The sequence below is a fragment of the Erpetoichthys calabaricus genome, chromosome 9 (assembly GCF_900747795.2).
Source record: "Erpetoichthys calabaricus chromosome 9, fErpCal1.3, whole genome shotgun sequence".
In the NCBI taxonomy this organism is placed as follows: Eukaryota; Metazoa; Chordata; class Cladistia; order Polypteriformes; family Polypteridae; genus Erpetoichthys; species Erpetoichthys calabaricus.
Genome location: NC_041402.2, coordinates 7,130,789 through 7,150,107, shown reverse-complemented (window position 1 = coordinate 7,150,107; position 19,319 = coordinate 7,130,789). Strand labels below are relative to the sequence as shown.

Genomic DNA, 19,319 nt, shown 5'->3' with positions numbered 1-19,319 from the left:
TTTCTCCAAATGCACAATCGCCACACAATCAGCTCTGTAATAGACATTAAGCCATCTGTAAGCTTAGAATGCCGATTCTTCAAAACCTTTAAGGAACACTGAAATATCTTCGTAGTACATGTTTAATAATTCTATCCGTCTGTCCTTCCAGTGTCGCGTCAGCACCAGCAAGAATACAACGCGAGGCTGGAACAATCCATGAACGGAGCGGCAGCAGCTCGCTAGCACTGCGGCACCATGTCCTCACATGTTTAATTATTAACAATATAGATTATTTAAATGAAGTTAAAGTTTTATCTGTATAATAAACATATTTTGCTGCATTTCATCTTAAAAATGATATTGTCATCATATGTAAATACGTGCTTTATAAAGTAGCTCAGGTTGTGCAATATTATAACTGTATTGCAAGTTTACAGTGAGGTAATTGTACTTATAAGTACTAACAGTTCTACTTGTCCTCACTTGATGGACTGATTGAGTGCGTTTAGAGTTCTTGGGATGAAACTGTTTGTGAACTGCGAGGTCCGTACAGGAAAGGCTCTGAAGCGGTTGTCGTATGACAGCGGTTCAAATAGACTGTGTGCATGGCTGAGGCAGCGTGTGCTTGATGCTGTATACTGATAATTCTCTTTCCGATCAGCTGCTGTAGATCTGTGATTCACACTCAGATACAGTGATATAAATACTCCGGGTGGTGCAGTGAGAGTAATATGGAAAAAGATAATCCGCTGTGGCAACACCTAGCGGGAGCAGCTAAAAGAAGAAGAAGAAGAAGGTGCACAGAGAGTAACAACGCTAAAGCAGTTATCGTATTTGGAATAGTTTGACCATTCCATGGACCATTATATTGTTACAGGTTAATTACAATCAGATGCATTAAACTAATAAACAATATGTGGTTAATTTCAGTGTATTTATAAAGCCGCGTCAAGTATATGGATCTAAAAACGAAAGGGTAACCACACAGGAACAGTAGCACTGCTTTGACGCTGGGTGCCGCCAGTCTGCAAAACTGAGCAGAGGACTTGCATACGACAGTATGAGCTACCATGGAAATGTGCGTGGCTTTACGCCAAGTTTAGGTTTTATACATCGCAATTTCAATGTGGAAACGGGCGTACGCAACATTTTTGTACGTACACACCGTTTATACATGAGGTCCCTGGACTACAGCGGTGCCCCGGATTCCTGCAGTGGCATATGGGACATGTAGTTTAAAAATATCACAGCCCTGCTGGGTACCGTGGGTGCCACCAGGGGACGCTGTAAGAGAACCAGAGGAGTCGTATCTTATCCATAGCCTGGAAGTACTCGCAAGTCATGAGGATGGAAGCTCCAAAATACTTCCGGGCTGAAGAAAATTCAAGTTCTCCGTCTGACCCGGAAGTGCTCGCAAGCCACATGATTGGAAAGACGGGTCAAGGACTATTTGAAAGGAATGCTGTGAACCCAGCAAAGGAGCCAGAGTCAGGAGGAGGTGGACAAAGCTTGCTGGGAGGTGTGGAGGAGAGCTGGAGAGAGAATTGTGTATATTTTGAGTATTTACCTGTGTATGATTATCGTGGCTGTGGTGCTTAAGGCACTGTCGCTGAGGAGGAAGAATATTAAAATACTTGTTGGGACTTCACTCAGTGTCCAGAGCGTCTGTCTGTTGGGGTTAACGGGGCATCAGCGCCCCCTAGTGTTTATAACAGGGAGAACCTACAAACTCCAAATGAGAATCAATCTGGTGTGGGATTTGAGCCCAAGAGAACTGGAGCTGTGAAGCCGCAGCACTAACCATGGGGTAAGAAAAAAAAAAACTGAGGAATGCCGAGATTTGAGCGGAATATCTGACACAAACCGGGAATTCACCAGAATGGCCGCTTTAATCGAGTGACAGGCCGCGTCCATCATTTCAGAGTGTTGAATGTGTGTTGAACCAGTGCGTCTTCTTGGGCGTGTCTGCCGTAGCGCCGGTCGATTAATTCATGTGGTTAGTGCGGTCAGTTGTTCACGGCCTCCTCTCGGTTCGTTTTCATTAACCCACGGGATCAGACGCCGACATACCCTGCTGGCTTTAAAAGCGTTGTGAGCTAATGGGTTTCCTGCAGAGCAATCCGTGGAGGCATCATGGGAACAAAAAGGGGAGAGAGAGAGAGAGAGAGTGAGAATTGAGTGAGGGGGTCACATAGGCCACTGGCAGAGCCTGCAGACTCCGATGGGCCGCTGCAAATTAACATTCTAGTCAGCCACCAGCGAGGCCACCAACTGGAGTTAATGTGAAATCGCTCAAGTGTCTGACAGCGGTAAACAAAGTCGGAGCATCAGGCCGCGGGATCCTCCGAAATAGCAGGCGGAGCGGCCTGACCCGTCAGCCATTCAATTACAGCACAGCGTCAGTCGGCCTGCAATTGGGAACCTGCACCCGCCAGCCATTCCAGTCAATGAAAACTTGGGGGAATTTATTTTTTGTTTTGTGTTTAATAAGGTAACACAGACAGGATGATTTTATTGCAGGGATTCTTCAACTTTTTAATCTGAGGACCCCCAAAATATGAAAATCGGTACCATCCTGGGACCCAAGAAAAAGATGATTATCATATCGGCAGCATAGCCATAAAGAGACACACAACACCAAATCCTATTATGGGATATCATCTACTGATGAATTCTGTTCTATTGTATTGCACTGAGGATAATAATAATAATAATTCATTACATTTATATAGGATGACTTGTGTTCTGTTCTGTGTATTGTGTTGTATTGACCCCCTTTTTTTATTTGACACCCACCACAAGCCCAACCTACCCTGGAAAGGGGTCTCTGTTTGAACTGCCTTTCCCGAGGTTTCTTCCATTGTTTTTTAGGAGTTTTTTCTTGTCTTCTTAGAGAGTCAAAGCGGGGGGTCTGCTGTCAAAAGCCCACTGCCGCACTCCTAGTGTGATTTTGGGCTATACAACGAATAAATTGAATTGTATTGTATAACAATGGCCATATAATAAGAAACAGGAAACACTTGTGTTTACTTTCATTCACTTCTCTCCCATGAATATTAATAAAAGAGAAAAGTAGAAAGAGTTGTGGGGTTAATAAGATGATAATTAGCATTTAAAGCAGGGTAACAGATTCCTGAGGTCTAAAAACGGGAGATGCTGGATATGGCCTGAAGAGGGCGCTCCATATCATTACCCCCCCGCCCCCCCCAAAACCGACACAGACAGGCAGACACAAGGCACCAGTCCAGCACAACACACAATGTTGATTTTGTTGTGGGAAACTCTTTCCCCCACAAGCGTTTCCCACCAGCAAGCACAGCACACAGCGAGGCCCTTTTCTTTATTTCTTTCTCTCTCTTTCTCCACCTCCTCCAGCAAGCTTTGTCTTCTCCCTCCCGACTCTGGGGGGTCCCGGACTGAAAGCAGTAGGCTTCTTTTTATCCTGCACCTGGAAATACTTCCTGTGGCCCCGTTAGTGTGATCCGGAAAGCACTTCTGAGTGAGGTGGGAGCCTGATGAAATAGAAGCACGGCTCAGGAGTCCCTGCAGCGCCCAGAGGATCCAACAGGGCTGAGCAACAGAATTCCATCTCCCATGAAGCCCTGTGGAAATCCATGGGCACTGCAGCAACCCAGAGGGGCTGCCATCTAGTGCTCCGGGGGAGATAATGCCCTATGCACGCTCTCTCCCCTGGTCCTTCCAGTATAAAGGTGTCCTGGGTAAGCAAGGGTGCCTGCCGTCCCCCACAGTGGTCACCATCATCATCATCAACGGTTGGCTAAGCAAAGGTGCCGGCCATCCACCACAGTGGTCATCACCATCATCATCATCATCAGTTGGCTAAGCAAAGGAGCCGGCCGTCCGCCACAGTGCTCATCTTCATCATCATCATCGGTTGGCAGATTTTGTGCAGTCAAGAACAAGTTTCTGCCACTTCTCTCTCAATTTTGCTTGGGCGACAGTTGAACTGCGGTGCTGATGGTGTTGGCGATGTGTTGCCAAGAACGTTTTATTGGATGACCTTGTTTAGGTCTCTCCGATGGGTTGTATAGCCCATATTTTCTAATGAGTTCTTTCGTGTCTCTTCATCGCATACAGTCATGTGAAAAAGAAAGTACACCCTCTTTCAATCCTAAGGTTTTTTGTATCAGGTGTCACACATATGCACATGGGAGGCAGCTAAAGGGCTCAAAAGAAGGTCATTCCTAGACGGACCAGGGGGTGACAGAGTGCACTGATCCTTTCTCTTTCTTCCCCAGAGACCAAAGGTGGGGAATTCCGCCTGGGCCCTATGACGTTAACTTCCGGTTCCTCCCCAGATGACATGATATCCCCCCCCCCATCCAACTTTGAAACCACCTTGCATAAACTATCACCTCAGCTCTGTTTTGGACTCTTGTCTGTAAAGACCTTTTTTTTTTTTCAACAATTCCTCCGATGCTCAGCCAAACATGAGGTAAAATGTTCAGCATCCAATGAGAAGGAAGTGGGAATCAACATGAAAAATGGCAAAAAATTAAAAGCAACACCGCGCCACAGCATTGGCAGTCACTTCATCAATCAACTAAACGTAAAATTCTAAGGACTAGTCGAGAGTGAAAATCTGCAGCCGCAGTGGAGCCTGGACTTGAAAAACTACAGGACTAAAGAAAGCACCATCTGCTGGTCATGGGTTGTCCTGCTCACTTTAGGGGACAATCATTCTGCGCAATAAAAACGAAACCCATGAGTACTTACCGACGGGGTTACTTGAACTCTGATGTCATTGGTGCCCACTGGTGAAGCTCTCTGGTCCAGCCAGTTCTTCACCTCAGCTGGTTGGCTGTCATCAAAGCCTTTAGATTTAATTCGCCCAGAGAGATGACACTGGGTTCGGCTCGGAGACTCTTCTAGATGATGGTTGTCACCATTCTCATCCTGAAATGAGCAAAACGAGTGGTGACTGTGGTATCCCTTTACATGCTAAGTGGCCTTGTGGACCTGTTGGTGTTTTACACTCGTGTCTGGATTACAACTACATGGCTTATGTGGTCAAACTACCCATAAGCCCTTGCAAATGTCTTTGCATTGTGTCAACCTCTATCTGTGCCATTTTCAAATTGCCTTTCCTTTTTGATTTACCTCATAATTAATTAAATTATCAGCGGTCATACCACTTGCACTTCAGAACGGGTCATCCATCTGAAGCTAAGCATGTTCAGGGGTCCGGCCAGTACTTAGATGGAAGACCATCTAGGAATCCACCTGAAGCTAAGTATGTTCAGGGGTCCGGCCAGTACTTGGATGGAAGACCATCTAGGAATCCACCTGAAGCTAAGCATGTACAGGGGTCCGGCCGGTACTTGGATGGGAGACCATCTAGGAATCCACCTGAAGCTAAGCGTGTTCAGGGGTCCGGCCGGTTCTTGGATGGGAGACCATCTAGGAATCCACCTGAAGCTAAGCATGTTCAGGGGTCCGGCCGGTACTTGGATGGGAGACCATCTAGGAATCCACCTGAAGCTAAGCATGTTCAGGGGTCCGGCCGGTACTTGGATGGGAGACCATCTAGGAATCCATCTGAAGCTAAGCATGTTCAGGGGTCCGGCCGGTACTTGGATGGGAGACCATCTAGGAATCCACCTGAAGCTAAGCATGTTCAGGGGTCCGGCCGGTACTTGGATGGGAGACCATCTAGGAATCCATCTGAAGCTAAGCATGTTCAGGGGTCCGGCCGGTACTTGGATGGGAGACCATCTAGGAATCCACCTGAAGCTAAGCATGTTCAGGGGTCCGGCCGGTACTTGGATGGGAGACCATCTAGGAATCCACCTGAAGCTAAGCATGTTCAGGGGTCCGGCCAGTTCTTGGATGGGAGACCATCTAGGAATCCATCTGAAGCTAAGCGTGTTCAGGGGTCCGGCTGGTTCTTGGATGGGAGACCATTTAGGAATCCCCCTGAAGCTAAGCATATTCAGGGGTCCGGCCAGTACTTGGATGGGAGACCGTCTAGGAAAAAGCTAGGGGTTGCTGCTGGATGAAGTGTTGGTGAAGCCAGCAGGGGGCGCTTATATGCTGTGGTCTGAATGTGGATCCCAATGCCCCCAGTGTAGTGTTGGGGACACTGAACTGTAAAAATTGTACCATCCATTGGATGAGACGTGACACCAAGGGTCCTGCCTCTCTGTGGTCCTAAATGATTCCTGGGCATCCTTCATAAAGAGCAGGGTGTATCCTGATGTCCATGCTAAATTGCCCACCACAGCCTAGTCATTCTGGACCCCTAATCACCCCCCTTGGTTAATGTGTGGTGCGTGTACTGGCACCAAAATGGCTGCCATCACATCATCCAGTTGAATACCAACATTAGTGGTGGCTCTCCATTCAGTATGTAAAGCGCTTTTGAGTAATTAGAATAGTGCTATATAAATATAAGGAATTATTAATATTATTATCTAGAGAGTTTGATCCCTTAATTGTACCCAGATGATGATAAGCGCTGACTTCACTGCCACATTTATTTGTCCGCCGAGGTCATTGCATCTCGTTGTGTATTCCGCGTTGTCAGCATTCAGATTCAATTAAGAGAGTTAAGCTCAGGAGAAAAAAGGTTTATTAAAAAGAAAATGGAAGAGGTAAGATACAGGAAATGTTTCAAGTTTTGGCAAAAATACAAATGTCTCTGAATTTCTTAGAATTAGAGAATTAAAAAAAAGGGGGGGGGCGCCATTAAAGCCTGGCATCAATTAAAAGTAAATGGGAAATTGATAAAAATAAAACATGTGCAGCCACTGGGGACCCCCAGAGATTCAGTATATTCAGCACTGCGCCTTCCGAAAGTCTTCAATCCCCCTTTCACTTTAGTCACATTTTGTTACGTTACATTTTCATGCTCGTTTTTTCCCCTCATCAAGCAACATTCAACGTGGAAACAGTGCAACGGACAGCCAGATGGAACTGACCTCCCGACCAGGCTGGTGGGTTTCGTGCCCTCATGAAATGTTAGGTGTGGCGGACGGCTGGGGTTCTTGCCCAACTGGGACGCCTAAAGGATGGAAGGACAGGGAGAGAGGGGCAATACCTCCCCCGGGATAAGAGAGGGCAGCCCCCCCCTGGTTTGCATCGGGGCCACGGGACTGGAACTTGGAAGCTCAACTCTGTTGGGGACTGTGGTCACTGCCAAGGGGGCACCTGGACGATCCCGGAGACCTGAAAGAGCGTCAGGAAGCACCTGGAACACATCCGGGGACAATATAAAAGGGGCCGCCTCACTGCATTCTGGGAGCTGGAGGACAGAGCTTGTGAAGAGAGGAGCAGAGGTAACAGAAGTGAAAAGAGAAAGGAAAAGAAAGAAGGGACTGAGCCCAATTGTGGTGATCTGTGCACTGTGCTGAATTGGAAGAAAATAAAATAAAATGTGTGTACTTTTGTACGTGTGCCCCTTGTGCCTATCTGGGTAGGGTTGGGTGGCTGGCACGCCCCCTACAGGTGTCACATAGGACAGGGAGAGAATGGATATTGGACCTGCATGCTCCCTCCAAAATTCCAGGTGGCAGCATCCTGGGACTGAAACAGAGCAGTACTGCACCCTGGGTATTGATACCCCGAAGCACAACCCTGCATGATGCCACAGTTGCTGCCAGGAGGCGCTGCTCAGAGTTAAGTTTTCGCTATCCTGACTGGCCTTAGACAGAGACACTTCCTCAGTGGGAAGTCACCCCTCTGGAAGTGCTCCACGGGGTCCGGCATAAAAAAGGAGCCACCCTCAGCCAGTGGACCAGCCTGAGGAGGAGTGGAGTGGAGAAGAAGTGAAGCAAGAGGAAGGCCAGAAGAAAGGAGGAGAAAAGAGAAGAGTTCATGTCGTTCTGTACAGACCTGAGTGCAAGAGGAAGACTGTGGCAGGGATCTGTGGGAAAACCTATCTATCTAGCTAACTATCTATCATATACTGCCTTTCATCTATCTATATCTATCTATCTATCAATCATATAGTGCCTTTCACTCAGTCTATCTATCTACCTATCTATTGTGGCAAGTTGCTGGGGGTGGCACCCAGCCGGGATGCCCGGAAGGACCGGAGGAAGGATTACGCCTCCTCCAGACCACGAGGGGGTGACCACCCTGGTGGCTTTGGGGACCACGGGAACTGAGCTGGGAAGCTCAACCCTATAGGGGCCCGTGGTCACCGGCAGGGAGCGCCCCGATGCCTGGAGAGCCCTGGCCCTCAGCACTTCCACCACACCCAGAAGTGCTGGGGGGAAGACGACCAGGGACACCTGGAGTGCTTCCGGGTGCGCAGCTGGTACTTCTGCCACACTGGGGAGTGCCAGCAGAAGCTAATCGGGTGGCACCTGGAGCACATCCGGGTGATTATAAAAGGGGCCGCCTCCCTCCATTCGTTGGCTTGAGTCGGGAGAGGAGAAGGACGGAGCTCAGGAGGAGAGGAGTGGAGGCGGCCTGAAGAGAAGAGAGAGGCATCATTTTGGTAGAGGCCTGGACTTTGGGGGAATTTTGGAGTTGTGTGTACACTTGCTGTAAATAATAGAATGTATAATAAACATGGTGAACCATCGGTGTCCGCCTGTCTGTGTCCGGGCCAGTGTCCACACTATCTATCTATCTATCTATCTATCTAATAGTGCCTTTCATTCTATCTATCTATCTATCAATCATATAGTGCCTTTCACTCTATCAATCATATAGTGCCTTTCACTCTATCAATCATATAGTGCCTTTCACTCTATCTATCTATCTATCTATCTATCAATCATATAGTGCCTTTCACTCTATCAATCATATAGTGCCTTTCACTCTATCTATCTATCTATCTATCTAATCTATCATATAGTGCCTCATCCATCCTCTGGATTTTTACCCTGGCCATGCATGAGTCACACAGGCAGCACTCCTACAAATGGGCAACACTGCTAAATCAGAAGCCTACTATAATAAAGGCTCTATATCAGCCTGGGCATGCACACTCAAACTAAATGCTTCATTTGTTATTTGTTTAAAACATAAAAAGGGCGTCTAGAAAATCTTTATTACGTGCACACAGTAGTTAGTCTCAAGAGGGGACACACACAGTAGGGGGCTCTGTTTCCATCTTGCTGACTCTGTTTGTGTAAGTAGTGGTGTCAGCTTTTCCATTCAGGTCCTGGATCGTGCCAGCAGAGGGCACCATGTCATGACCCCCTTTTTCACTGCTGAACCTCCCACCCTCACTTTTGAGATTTTAATTTCGCCTGGCAGGGACACCACCAGCTCGTTGAGTGTACCAGTGATGAATTGCTCAGGTAGGTCTGCTATACACACCTTCTCAGATGAGCATTTCCATAAGTTGACGTTGTCCATGCTGTTTCTCTTGGGGATTTTGGGCCGCGCTCCTGTAAAAAAAAAAAAAAAAAAAAAAAAAAAAGAGGCAATAATGTCAGCTGTGTCACTTTAACAAGTACACTGGAGACTTCATTGTAGTGAGGTGGCCAGCAGTGTGGATGGCGCGCAGCTCCTTCATGTTTAACCTGGAAGCACAGCCAGCCTCACAAATAATAAATAAATGACCAAGTATAATATTTTTGTCTCATTTGTTTAACTGGTTTCTCTTTATCTACTTTTAGGACTTGAGTGAAAATCTGATGATGTTTTAGGTCACATTTATGCAGAAATATAGAAAATTCTAAAGGGTTCACAAACTTTCAAGCACAACTGTAGATACTGTACTTGGCACAATGACTCTTTATTACATAGTGCCTTTCATGTCTATGTATCTATATTATAGTACCAGCTAATATGTGCCAATATGGATTCTTCTTCTATCTGTCTATAATGCCTTTTACATCTATGATCAAATGCCTCTCATAGCTATTTAATATTGTACCATTTACCTGTCAAACGTACATACTGCCTTTGACAACTATCTGTTTGTTGATTTTTATAGTGCCTTTCACAGCTATGTAGAGTGATCAGACATGGTAATGCAGACAATAGTTTTTAAATTAAATTACATATTTTTAATAATGTTAAAAATATATATATTTCATATAATGTCTTTCACATCTATCCATCTATCTATCATATAGTTCCTTACACATCTATCTATCAACCTATTATATAGTGCCTTTCATATCTATCTATTATATAGCACCTTTCACTCTATCTATCTATCTCTCTCTCTCTCTCTCTCTCTCTCTCTATCTATCTATCTATCTCTCTCTATTTAACTTTCCTTGGACATCATCAGCCACTCTTTCTCAGCTCTCTCAGGTTGCCTGAGGTGTCTTTTGTGTCACCACACAGTCCTGCGTGAAAGTGGCCTGTCCCTGTGTTTGGGCTGTGTCTCCATTAGCCGACTGAGACGGTTTGGGATGCCATGTGTGTGTGTGTGTGTGTGTGTGTGTGTGACGAGTCACGCGCTGGCCGGCCCGGCTGACCACGTGGGCGTCGACGAGACTCATACGGTGTAATTGCCACTCTGAATGCGGGCTGCTTTTGCACACACAGGCTTCTTCAGAAAGCTTCCAGGCTGGCAGCTGGCACCACAAGTCACTTCCAGAACACGGCGTTCCACAAACAGTGAGGCTGGAGGCCAGCAGCAGAGCGGAGTGGACACAAAGACAGCTTTTGACAGCCTCGTCCGCTGACCTCCGCACTGTAAGGTGGGGCCGGTTTAGGAAAAAAGTTTCATGATGCTGAAGTGAGGAAAAAACAAAAAAAAGGAAAAAGAAACCAGAAAGAGTTGTGGACGGCGAGGGCCGATTTCTCCTTTTGGTGGATTTTTTCTTTTAAGGATGAAAAGGCCACACTGACGAGGTCACAAGTGGGCAACATGCAGGCTTTATGAATTTACATTACACATATAAAAGTTAATAATTTGTACATTTTTGATCATTATTTTACTTATTAATTATATATAAACCTATAATCGATTATATGCTTAACATGATAATTTATTGTCCTGTTTCTGAACACAAAACATGGTAACACATAATTCATTAATTTCATTACAGGTGGCATGGTGGCATAATGGTAGTGCTGCTGCCTCCAAGTAAGGAGACCAGGGGTCACATCCCAGTTCCTCCCCCCATGTGCGTCGGTCTCCTGCAGGTGATCCAGTTTCCTCCCAAACAGGTTCGGTGAGGTGAATTGGCATTTCCTGAACTGGCCCTAGTGTGTGGTCTTTGTGTGTTTGCCCTGCGATGTACTGGCCACCATTTCCAGGGTTTGTTCTTGCCTTGCACCCAGTGCTAGCTGGGATATGCTTCAGCAGACCCCTACGGCCCCATTCAGGACTAAGTGGGCTAGAAAATGACTGACTGACATTTCGTTACAGAATTCCAATTGAACAAGAACTGTGCGACTCTTACCGATTTGTTCACGAATCACATGAATGAGAATCATTAAGACTCATTCATGAATCAAATGAATTAGAATCGTTAGACTTGTTCACGAATCAATGAGAATCCTTAAGACTCGCTCACAAATCAATGAGAATCGTTAGACTCGTTCACGAAATCAATGAGAATCGTTAGACTCGTTCACGAATCAAATGAATGATAATTGCTAGACTTGTTCACGAATCAATGAGAATGAATCGAATGATAATCGTTACTCGTTCACAAATTAATGAGAATCATTAGACTCATTTACGAATCAAATGATTGATAATCGTTAGACTTGTTCACAAAATCAATGAGAATCATTAGACTCATTCTCGAATCAAATGAATGATAATTGCTAGACTCGTTCACGAATCAATGAGAATGAATCGAATGATAATCGTTAGACTCGTTCACAAAACAATGAGAACGAATTAAATGAATGATAATCATTAGACTTGTTCACGAATCAAATGAATGATAATTTTTAGACTCGTTCACTAATCAAATGGTTGATAATCATTAGACTCGTTCACGAAATCAATGAGAATCGTTAGACTTGTTCACGAAATCAATGAGAATAGTTAGACTCGTTCTCGAATCAAATGAATGATAATTGCTAGACTTGTTCACGAATCAATGAGAATGAATCGAATGATAATCGTTACTCGTTCACAAATTAATGAGAATCATTAGACTCGTTTACGAATCAAATGATTGATAATCGTTAGACTCGTTCATAAAATCAATGAGAATCATTAGACTCGTTCTCGAATCAAATGATTGATAATCGTTAGACTCGTTCACGAATCAATGAGAATGAATCAAATGAATGATAATCGTTACACTTGTTCACGAATCAATGGGAATCGTTAGACTTGTTCACAAATGAATGATAATTGTTAGACTGGTTCACGAATCAATGAGAATGAATCGAATGATAATCGTTAGACTCGTTCACAAAACAATGAGAACGAATCAAATGAATGATAATCGTTAGACTCGTTCACAGAAACAATGAGAACGAATCAAATGATTGATAATCATTAGACTCGTTCACAAATTAATGAGAATCATTAAACTCGTTTACGAATCAAATGATTGATAATCGTTAGACTCGTTCACGAATCAATGAGAACGAATCAAATGATTGATAATCGTTAGACTCGTTCACAAATCAATGAGAATGAATCAAATGAATGATAATTGTTACACTTGTTCACGAATCAATGAGAATCGTTAGACTTGTTCACAAATGAAATGAATAATTGTTAGACTCATTCACAAATCAAATGAATGATAATCGTTAGACTCGTTCATGAATCAAATAAATGATAATCATTAAACTTGTTCACTAATCAATAACAATCGTTAGACTCGTTCACGAAGCAAATGAATGAGATCAGGGGAAAGATTTGAAGAAATCCAGCTCATTACTGGGGCAACCAATGCCCTGAAACTAACCTGCAAATAGCGGGTTTAACCTGAAGCATTAAAGGATAAGTTTGGCATTTTTCAATTTGAACTTATGTCTTCACAAACATTATATATTTGCATTTGCCATGGAAAATCATGTTCCAAAGTTATGTGCTTTCCATAAATTAAAAAAAAAACATCTTGACCGCATTAGTGCTTTACAATGGGAGCTATGGAGCACAGAGGAAAAGCTTAAAAACTTGCCAAATACGTCAATTTTTTCAAGCTAAGACAGTTGTCGAGTGTTGATCTGTGCATTGCAATTACACACAGACTTTGCAAAATAGTTTATACATGTCATTTATGAATAAAAAGTAATACCAATATTATGAGATTCCGCCCTTTTAAAAGAAGACTAGCCGTGAGCGATCACACCCCGCTTAGTCTTCCAGTGCTAAGTCCTTCTTAGTATTTCATTACAGAAGGACTTGGACATCATATAGGCTAGGGCAGATTTGGGACGATGAAATTTAATGTTAGTAAAAATAAAGAACTACACATAAGTAAAAATGTGAGGTTTGAACACACAATGGGCGGTTGGAAAATCGAGAGTCCATCTTATGAGAAGGATTTAGGAGTCGCAGTGGACTCTAAGCTATCAACTTCCCGTAAGTGTTGAGAAGCCATTAAGAAGGCTAACAGAATGTTAGGTTATATAGCGCCTTGATGTATGCAGTACAAGTCCAAAGAGGTTCTGCTCAAGTCTTTGTAACACACTAGTGTGGCCTCATCTTGAGTCCTGTGTGCAGTTTTGGTCTAGTACTAGAAAAAGTCCAGAGAAGAGCGACTAGGCTGATTCAGTGCTCAGGACACAGAATGCATTACATTCGTGCTATTACAGCTCTCTGAATAATTTAAATACTAAGATGTATACTTGATAGCATTTTCATGATGAAATGCATTACAGCATGTATTAAACACGTTGGCGCAGTGGTAGCAACGAGCTGGTGTTACATCCACAGATTATTCCTGACTCCTGCAAGATGTTTGCTGTGTCATGAACGACTCTCAATAAAATAATTTACTGCAGCAGTACTGTTTCTTTCAAATATATCAGCCCCCAATTCCTGTCCTTCCGTTTTCTTTCTCCAAATAACCAATCGCCACACAATAAGTCCAGTAGTAAATGTCAAACCAGCTGTAAGCTTAGAACGCCAATTAACCAAAATTTTCAAGTCTGACAGGCAGCTGGGGGCTGTGCCCAGTTGGGATGCCTAGAAGGACCGAGAGAGGGACTATGCCTCCCCCAAACCACGAGAGGGCAGCCGCACTGGTTTGTATGGAGGCCACGGGAATTGAGCAGGAGGTGCTGATAGAAGAAATACCAGGGACACCCGAAGTGCTCTGGGTGCTCATGTGGCACTTCCGCCACACCAGGAAGTGCCGCAGGAAGCTCATCAAGGGGCACACCTGGAGCATGTCCGGGTGGAAATAAAAGGGGCCGCCTCCCTCCAGTCGTAAGCCGGAGTCGAGAGGAAGAGGACGAAGCTCGGAGGAGAGGAGAGGAGTGGAGGCGGCGAAGAAAGACTCATTGAAAGTTCCAAACTTGAGGGTGACTGGTGGAAGGACACTGGGTTGAGTGCAGGACTGTGCTTAATGTAAATAGTCTGTACATAAACGTGTGTGTTTTTCACTATCGGTGTCTGCCTGTCTGTGTCCGGGGCTGGTTTTCCACATAAGGAACACTGGAAAATCTTCGTAGTACATGTTTAATTATACCATCCATCTATCCATTCAGGATGGCGCCAATCCCAGCAAGCATACAGCGCAAGGCAGGAACAATCCCTGAACGGGGCACCAGCTCATTGCTGACGCTGCACCACCGAGTCCTCGCATATTTAATCATTGTCAATATACATTATTTAAATGAAGTTAAAAATGTATCTGTATAATTTAATATATATATACACTTTACTGCATTTCATCTTAAAAATATTATCAAAAGCTCCAAGAAGATAGCATCTGGAAATCTAAATCGACTTAGAAGCCAGTCGTCAGTCCTCTGTAAATATGCGCTTTCTTCTATTGAACTGAATTAAATTCTTTTTGTTGTTATTGTATGGTGCAATGAGATTCAATATGCAAATTCTCCATAAACTTATTTTCCTATAAAATGATACAACAACAGTAAAAATAATAATACGATAAAAACAATGAAAAATGTACAATATGAAAGCACAAGTACAATATACATGTACATATAGTGAAATGGTTCATAAAGTGGCTGAGGTTGTGCAATATTATAACTGTAATGCAAGTTTACAGTGAGGTGATTGTACTTATAAGTACTAACAGTTCTACCAGGAGCACTTGATGGACTGACTGAGTGCGTTTAGAGCTCTTGGGATGAAACTGTTTCTGAACTGCGACGTCTGTACAGGAAAGGCTCTGAAGTGTTTGCTGTATGGAAACAGTTCAAATAGACTGCGCATGGCTGAGGCAGCGTGTTCTAGAAGCTGTATCCCGATAATCTGATCAGCTGCTTGTACAGCTGTGATTCCACACTTAGATCCAGTGGGTTAAAATTCTTTGAGTGGTGCACTGAGAGTGACAAAGCTAAAGCAGCTATGGTATTTGAAATAGTTTGGCCATTCTGTGGACCATTATATGGTTACACATTGATTACAATCAGAAGCCTTAAACTAATGAACGATGATGTGCGGTTAATTTCAGTATATTTGATAAAGCCACGTCAGGGATGTGAATCGAATAAATAAAGGGAAACCACACAGGAACAGTAGCACTGCTTTGACGCTGGGTGCCGGCAGTTTGAAAAACTGAGCCGAAAACTTGCGTACGCAATGGACTGAGCTGGTGTGAGAATGTGCGTGGCTTTGCGCCACGTTTAGTTTTCATAAGTTGCGATGTGAACGTGGAAACGGGCGTACTCACCGATTATACACGAGGCCCCAGGTCTTCATAAAAATGCCAAGTCATGAAGAGAACAAAATGCTCTGTTACATTATGAAGCTCCGAAGATCACAAAAGCACAGAGTGAACAAAATCTCAAAAACGCAGCCAAGACAGGGCGATAAGGTCAAACAAATCCAGTAAATCACAAAGCACGGTATAAAACTCACTGACTCTCTCAAACAAATCCAGTAAATCACAAAGCACGGTATAAAACTCACTGACTCTCTAGAGTGTTTGAACACGAACCGCCAAGAACCGCGGGAGAGCCGACCGGATTTATAGGGACGGAGGGAAGTTCCTAGCAGTGACTGGCAAATGGGTGGCCCCGCCTCTTGAGGGAACCACCCACAAAACACATGGAACATAACACAGGCACCTTACATTAGGGTTAGGGTTAGGGTTACATATATTGACAAAGTAAAGAAAATTGCAGATAATCAACAAAAGTAATATTAACATACATAAAAGAATCACAAACAGGCATAAAACATGAACTGGAAGCCTAGCCGGGGGAGGAACGCTGGAGACATGACAACCCCCCCCCTTGAGGGCACTTGACTCCGCCCACGTCCAGAGAAGGTCCAGCCCCTGAACCTTCTGGTTGGGACTCCATAAAAAAGGGACGTGTCCAGAAAGGGGCATCTCATTTCGGACCCGAGCCCAGCAGAGGACAGACCTCCTGCATGACCTAACCTGGCCCATTTACAGAGATGGCCTAACTGGCCCATTTCCTGTTGTGCCATGGTACACTTTTTTTGTTTGTTTGCTTCTATTAAACAGGGTTGTCCAGGTTGGCATCCCAACTGTTATCTATGGAAACTTTGTATCATTTTGGGCGATTATAGTGTCTTAATCCTGGATCAACCTGTCCGGGATTGCGGCCAGCCTGTTTGAAAAGCCGACGTTCTGGAACCGACATATCTACTGGTGCGAACTCACAGTATAGCAAGATGGAATACAATACAATTTATTTGTTGTATAGCCCAAAATCACACAAGAAGTGCCACAGTGGGCTTTAACAGGTCCTGCCTCTTGACAGCCTCCCAGCCTTGACTCTCTAAGAAGACAAGGGAAAAACTCCCATAAAACCCTTGTAGGGGAAAAACGGAAGAAATCTTGGGAAAGGCTGTTCAAAAAGAGACCCCTTTCCAGGTAGGTTAGGCATGCAGTGGGTGTCAAAAAGAAGGGGGTCAATATAATACAATATACAGAACAAATCCTCAATACATTACAATAGTAAAATAAAAATATTACAAATAGAGAGCAGAATTCAACAGTAGATGATATCCCATTATATGATTTGGATTTGCTTATAAAGTCCTGGAGACCTCAGCCATTCAAGCTGCCTCTCCCCCTATTGGCCATTCCACAGTTGAGACAGCGCTGGGCCAGCCAATCCGATGAAAGGACCCCTCTATCTGACGATTCCTGCGATCCTCCATCAGGGATGACTTTACCTTAAGCTGGCAAAACAACTTGGCAGGTGGGCTCATTCTGAGATTCAGGTCTCTCTTTCTGGAACAGATCTCAGAAGTTGTTCCAAAAGCAACAGGGCGCAATCCACCGGGTGGAGCTCTTTCAGTAAAAAGCAGTCCGGCACCAATCTCTACACACTTACAGCTGCCAGCCCAGTCCCTACTGTCACACCTGATGATTTAAGTGCCCAGGAATTCACCTTCTTTTGGTTGTCTGGTAGCAGCAGGTGAGATGAAACTGCCCATTCTCTTAGTTCTAGGAGGACACGTTTCCCTAATTTTACCACACCTGGCATGACTAACGATGAAGCACGACTTCCTCCATCACAATTTCAAAAAACAGGCGGTACGGAAGAGCACATCTGTGGTACCAACGTGGCAGACCCCCCACACTTACCGTTTGTTTCAAAAGGGCCACACCCTTGCATCTCGGTTAAGCGCATCAACTCCTTCCTGACGGAAGCCCACCTAAACAGCCATGCAATTGACCCGCCAAACCCGGCACTTTCCAGTCCACAGCAGTGAGTCTCTCCATGAATACTCAATTGTCCGACTTCAGGTGGAGCTCGCTAAAGTACGTAAATGTGTGCGTGCCCTCACTGGTCGCTTCTGACTTTCAAGTTTAATTCTTTTTTTTTTTGTAGCAGTGGGTGGAATTGACTGGCAGAGGGAGGTGGGAAGGTAAAGCAGCGAGGCCGAGTGCCACCTTAGAGAAGCTCGTATTTTAAAAGAGACGGCAGTCGCTGCGCTGTTTGTTTTACCAGCCAGCATCAGGCTTGGCGTAGCCTGCACTTTGTGTCAACAGAGGTGCTGAGCACTGGGAGTTAACTCCTTCTGTGTTGTCGGGGACCTTACACCCACCTGAACAAACGCCTACATAATGAGGTCTATATAGTGCCTTCACTTTAACCGTTTTACATAATAAGAAATCTACAGCAAAACCTTCACCTTAAACTGTTCTGTAAAGTAAGGCTTATATAGACTTGCACCTTCACAGTCCTGCATAATGAGACCCTATAACGCCTTCACCATAACTTACTGTACTACTATACTATACTTACATAACTATATACTGTAATAAGGCTAATATAGTACCTTCACCTGAAATAGTTTCATATCATGAGGTCTATATAGCATCTTCACCTTAACCTTTCTATATAATAAGGTCTATAGAGCACCTTCACCTTAGACAGTTCTATATAATAAGGTCTATATAGCGCCTTCACCTTAGACAGTTCTATATAATAAGGTCTATATAGCGCCTTCACCTTAGACAGTTCTATATAATAAGGTCTATATAGCGCCTTCACCTTAGACAGTTCTATATAATAAGGTCTATATAGCGCCTTCACCTTAGACAGTTCTATATAATAAGGTCTATATAGCGCCTTCACCTTAGACAGTTCTAAATAATAAGGTCTATATAGCGCCGTCACCTTAGACAGTTCTATATAAGGTCTATATAGCGCCTTCACCTTAGACAGTTCTATATAATAAGGTCTATATAGCGCCTTCACCTTAGACAGTTCTATATAATAAGGTCTATATAGCGCCTTCACCTTAGACAGTTCTATATAATAAGGTCTATATAGCGCCGTCACCTTAGACAGTTCTATATAATAAGGTCTATATAGCGCCTTCACCTTAGACAGTTCTATATAATAAGGTCTATATAGCGCCTTCACCTTAGACAGTTCTATATAATAAGGTCTATATAGCACCTTCACCTTAGACAGTTCTATATAATAAGGTCTATATAGCACCTTCACCTTAGACAATTCTAAATAATAAGGTCTATATAGCGCCTTCACCTTAGACAGTTCTATATAATGAGGCTTATAAAGTGCTTTCACCTTAATGCCTCTGCATAATAAGGCCTATATAGGCCCTTCAACTTAAACAGTACTATATAATAAGGCTTATACAGGGCTTGCACCCTAACAGTCCTAACTATATAGTGCCTTCACCTTAACTTTTCTTTATACTGTAACAAGGCTAAAATAGTACCTTTGCCTGAAATAGCTTCATATACTGAGGCTGATATAGCATCTTCACCTTAAACAGTCCTACATAATGAGGCCTATATATTGGCTTCACCTTAACCTTTCTATATAATAAG

At 44.0% G+C, this 19,319-nt stretch overlaps 1 protein-coding gene across 3 annotated transcripts in view; it reads right to left on the bottom strand.

The window, feature by feature from the left end:
• gpsm1b (G protein signaling modulator 1b) overlaps positions 1 to 19,319 on the bottom strand; it is a 248,614-nt gene that overhangs the window by 55,174 nt on the left and 174,121 nt on the right. For all 3 annotated transcript variants that reach the window (XM_051931592.1, XM_051931590.1, XM_051931591.1), the window contains 2 exons: positions 9,277 to 9,347; positions 4,720 to 4,899 (listed from right to left, as the gene is read on the bottom strand). In XM_051931592.1, coding sequence (XP_051787552.1) covers positions 4,720 to 4,899; positions 9,277 to 9,347 — 251 coding nt within the window. The remainder of the gene's footprint in view (positions 1 to 4,719; positions 4,900 to 9,276; positions 9,348 to 19,319) is intronic.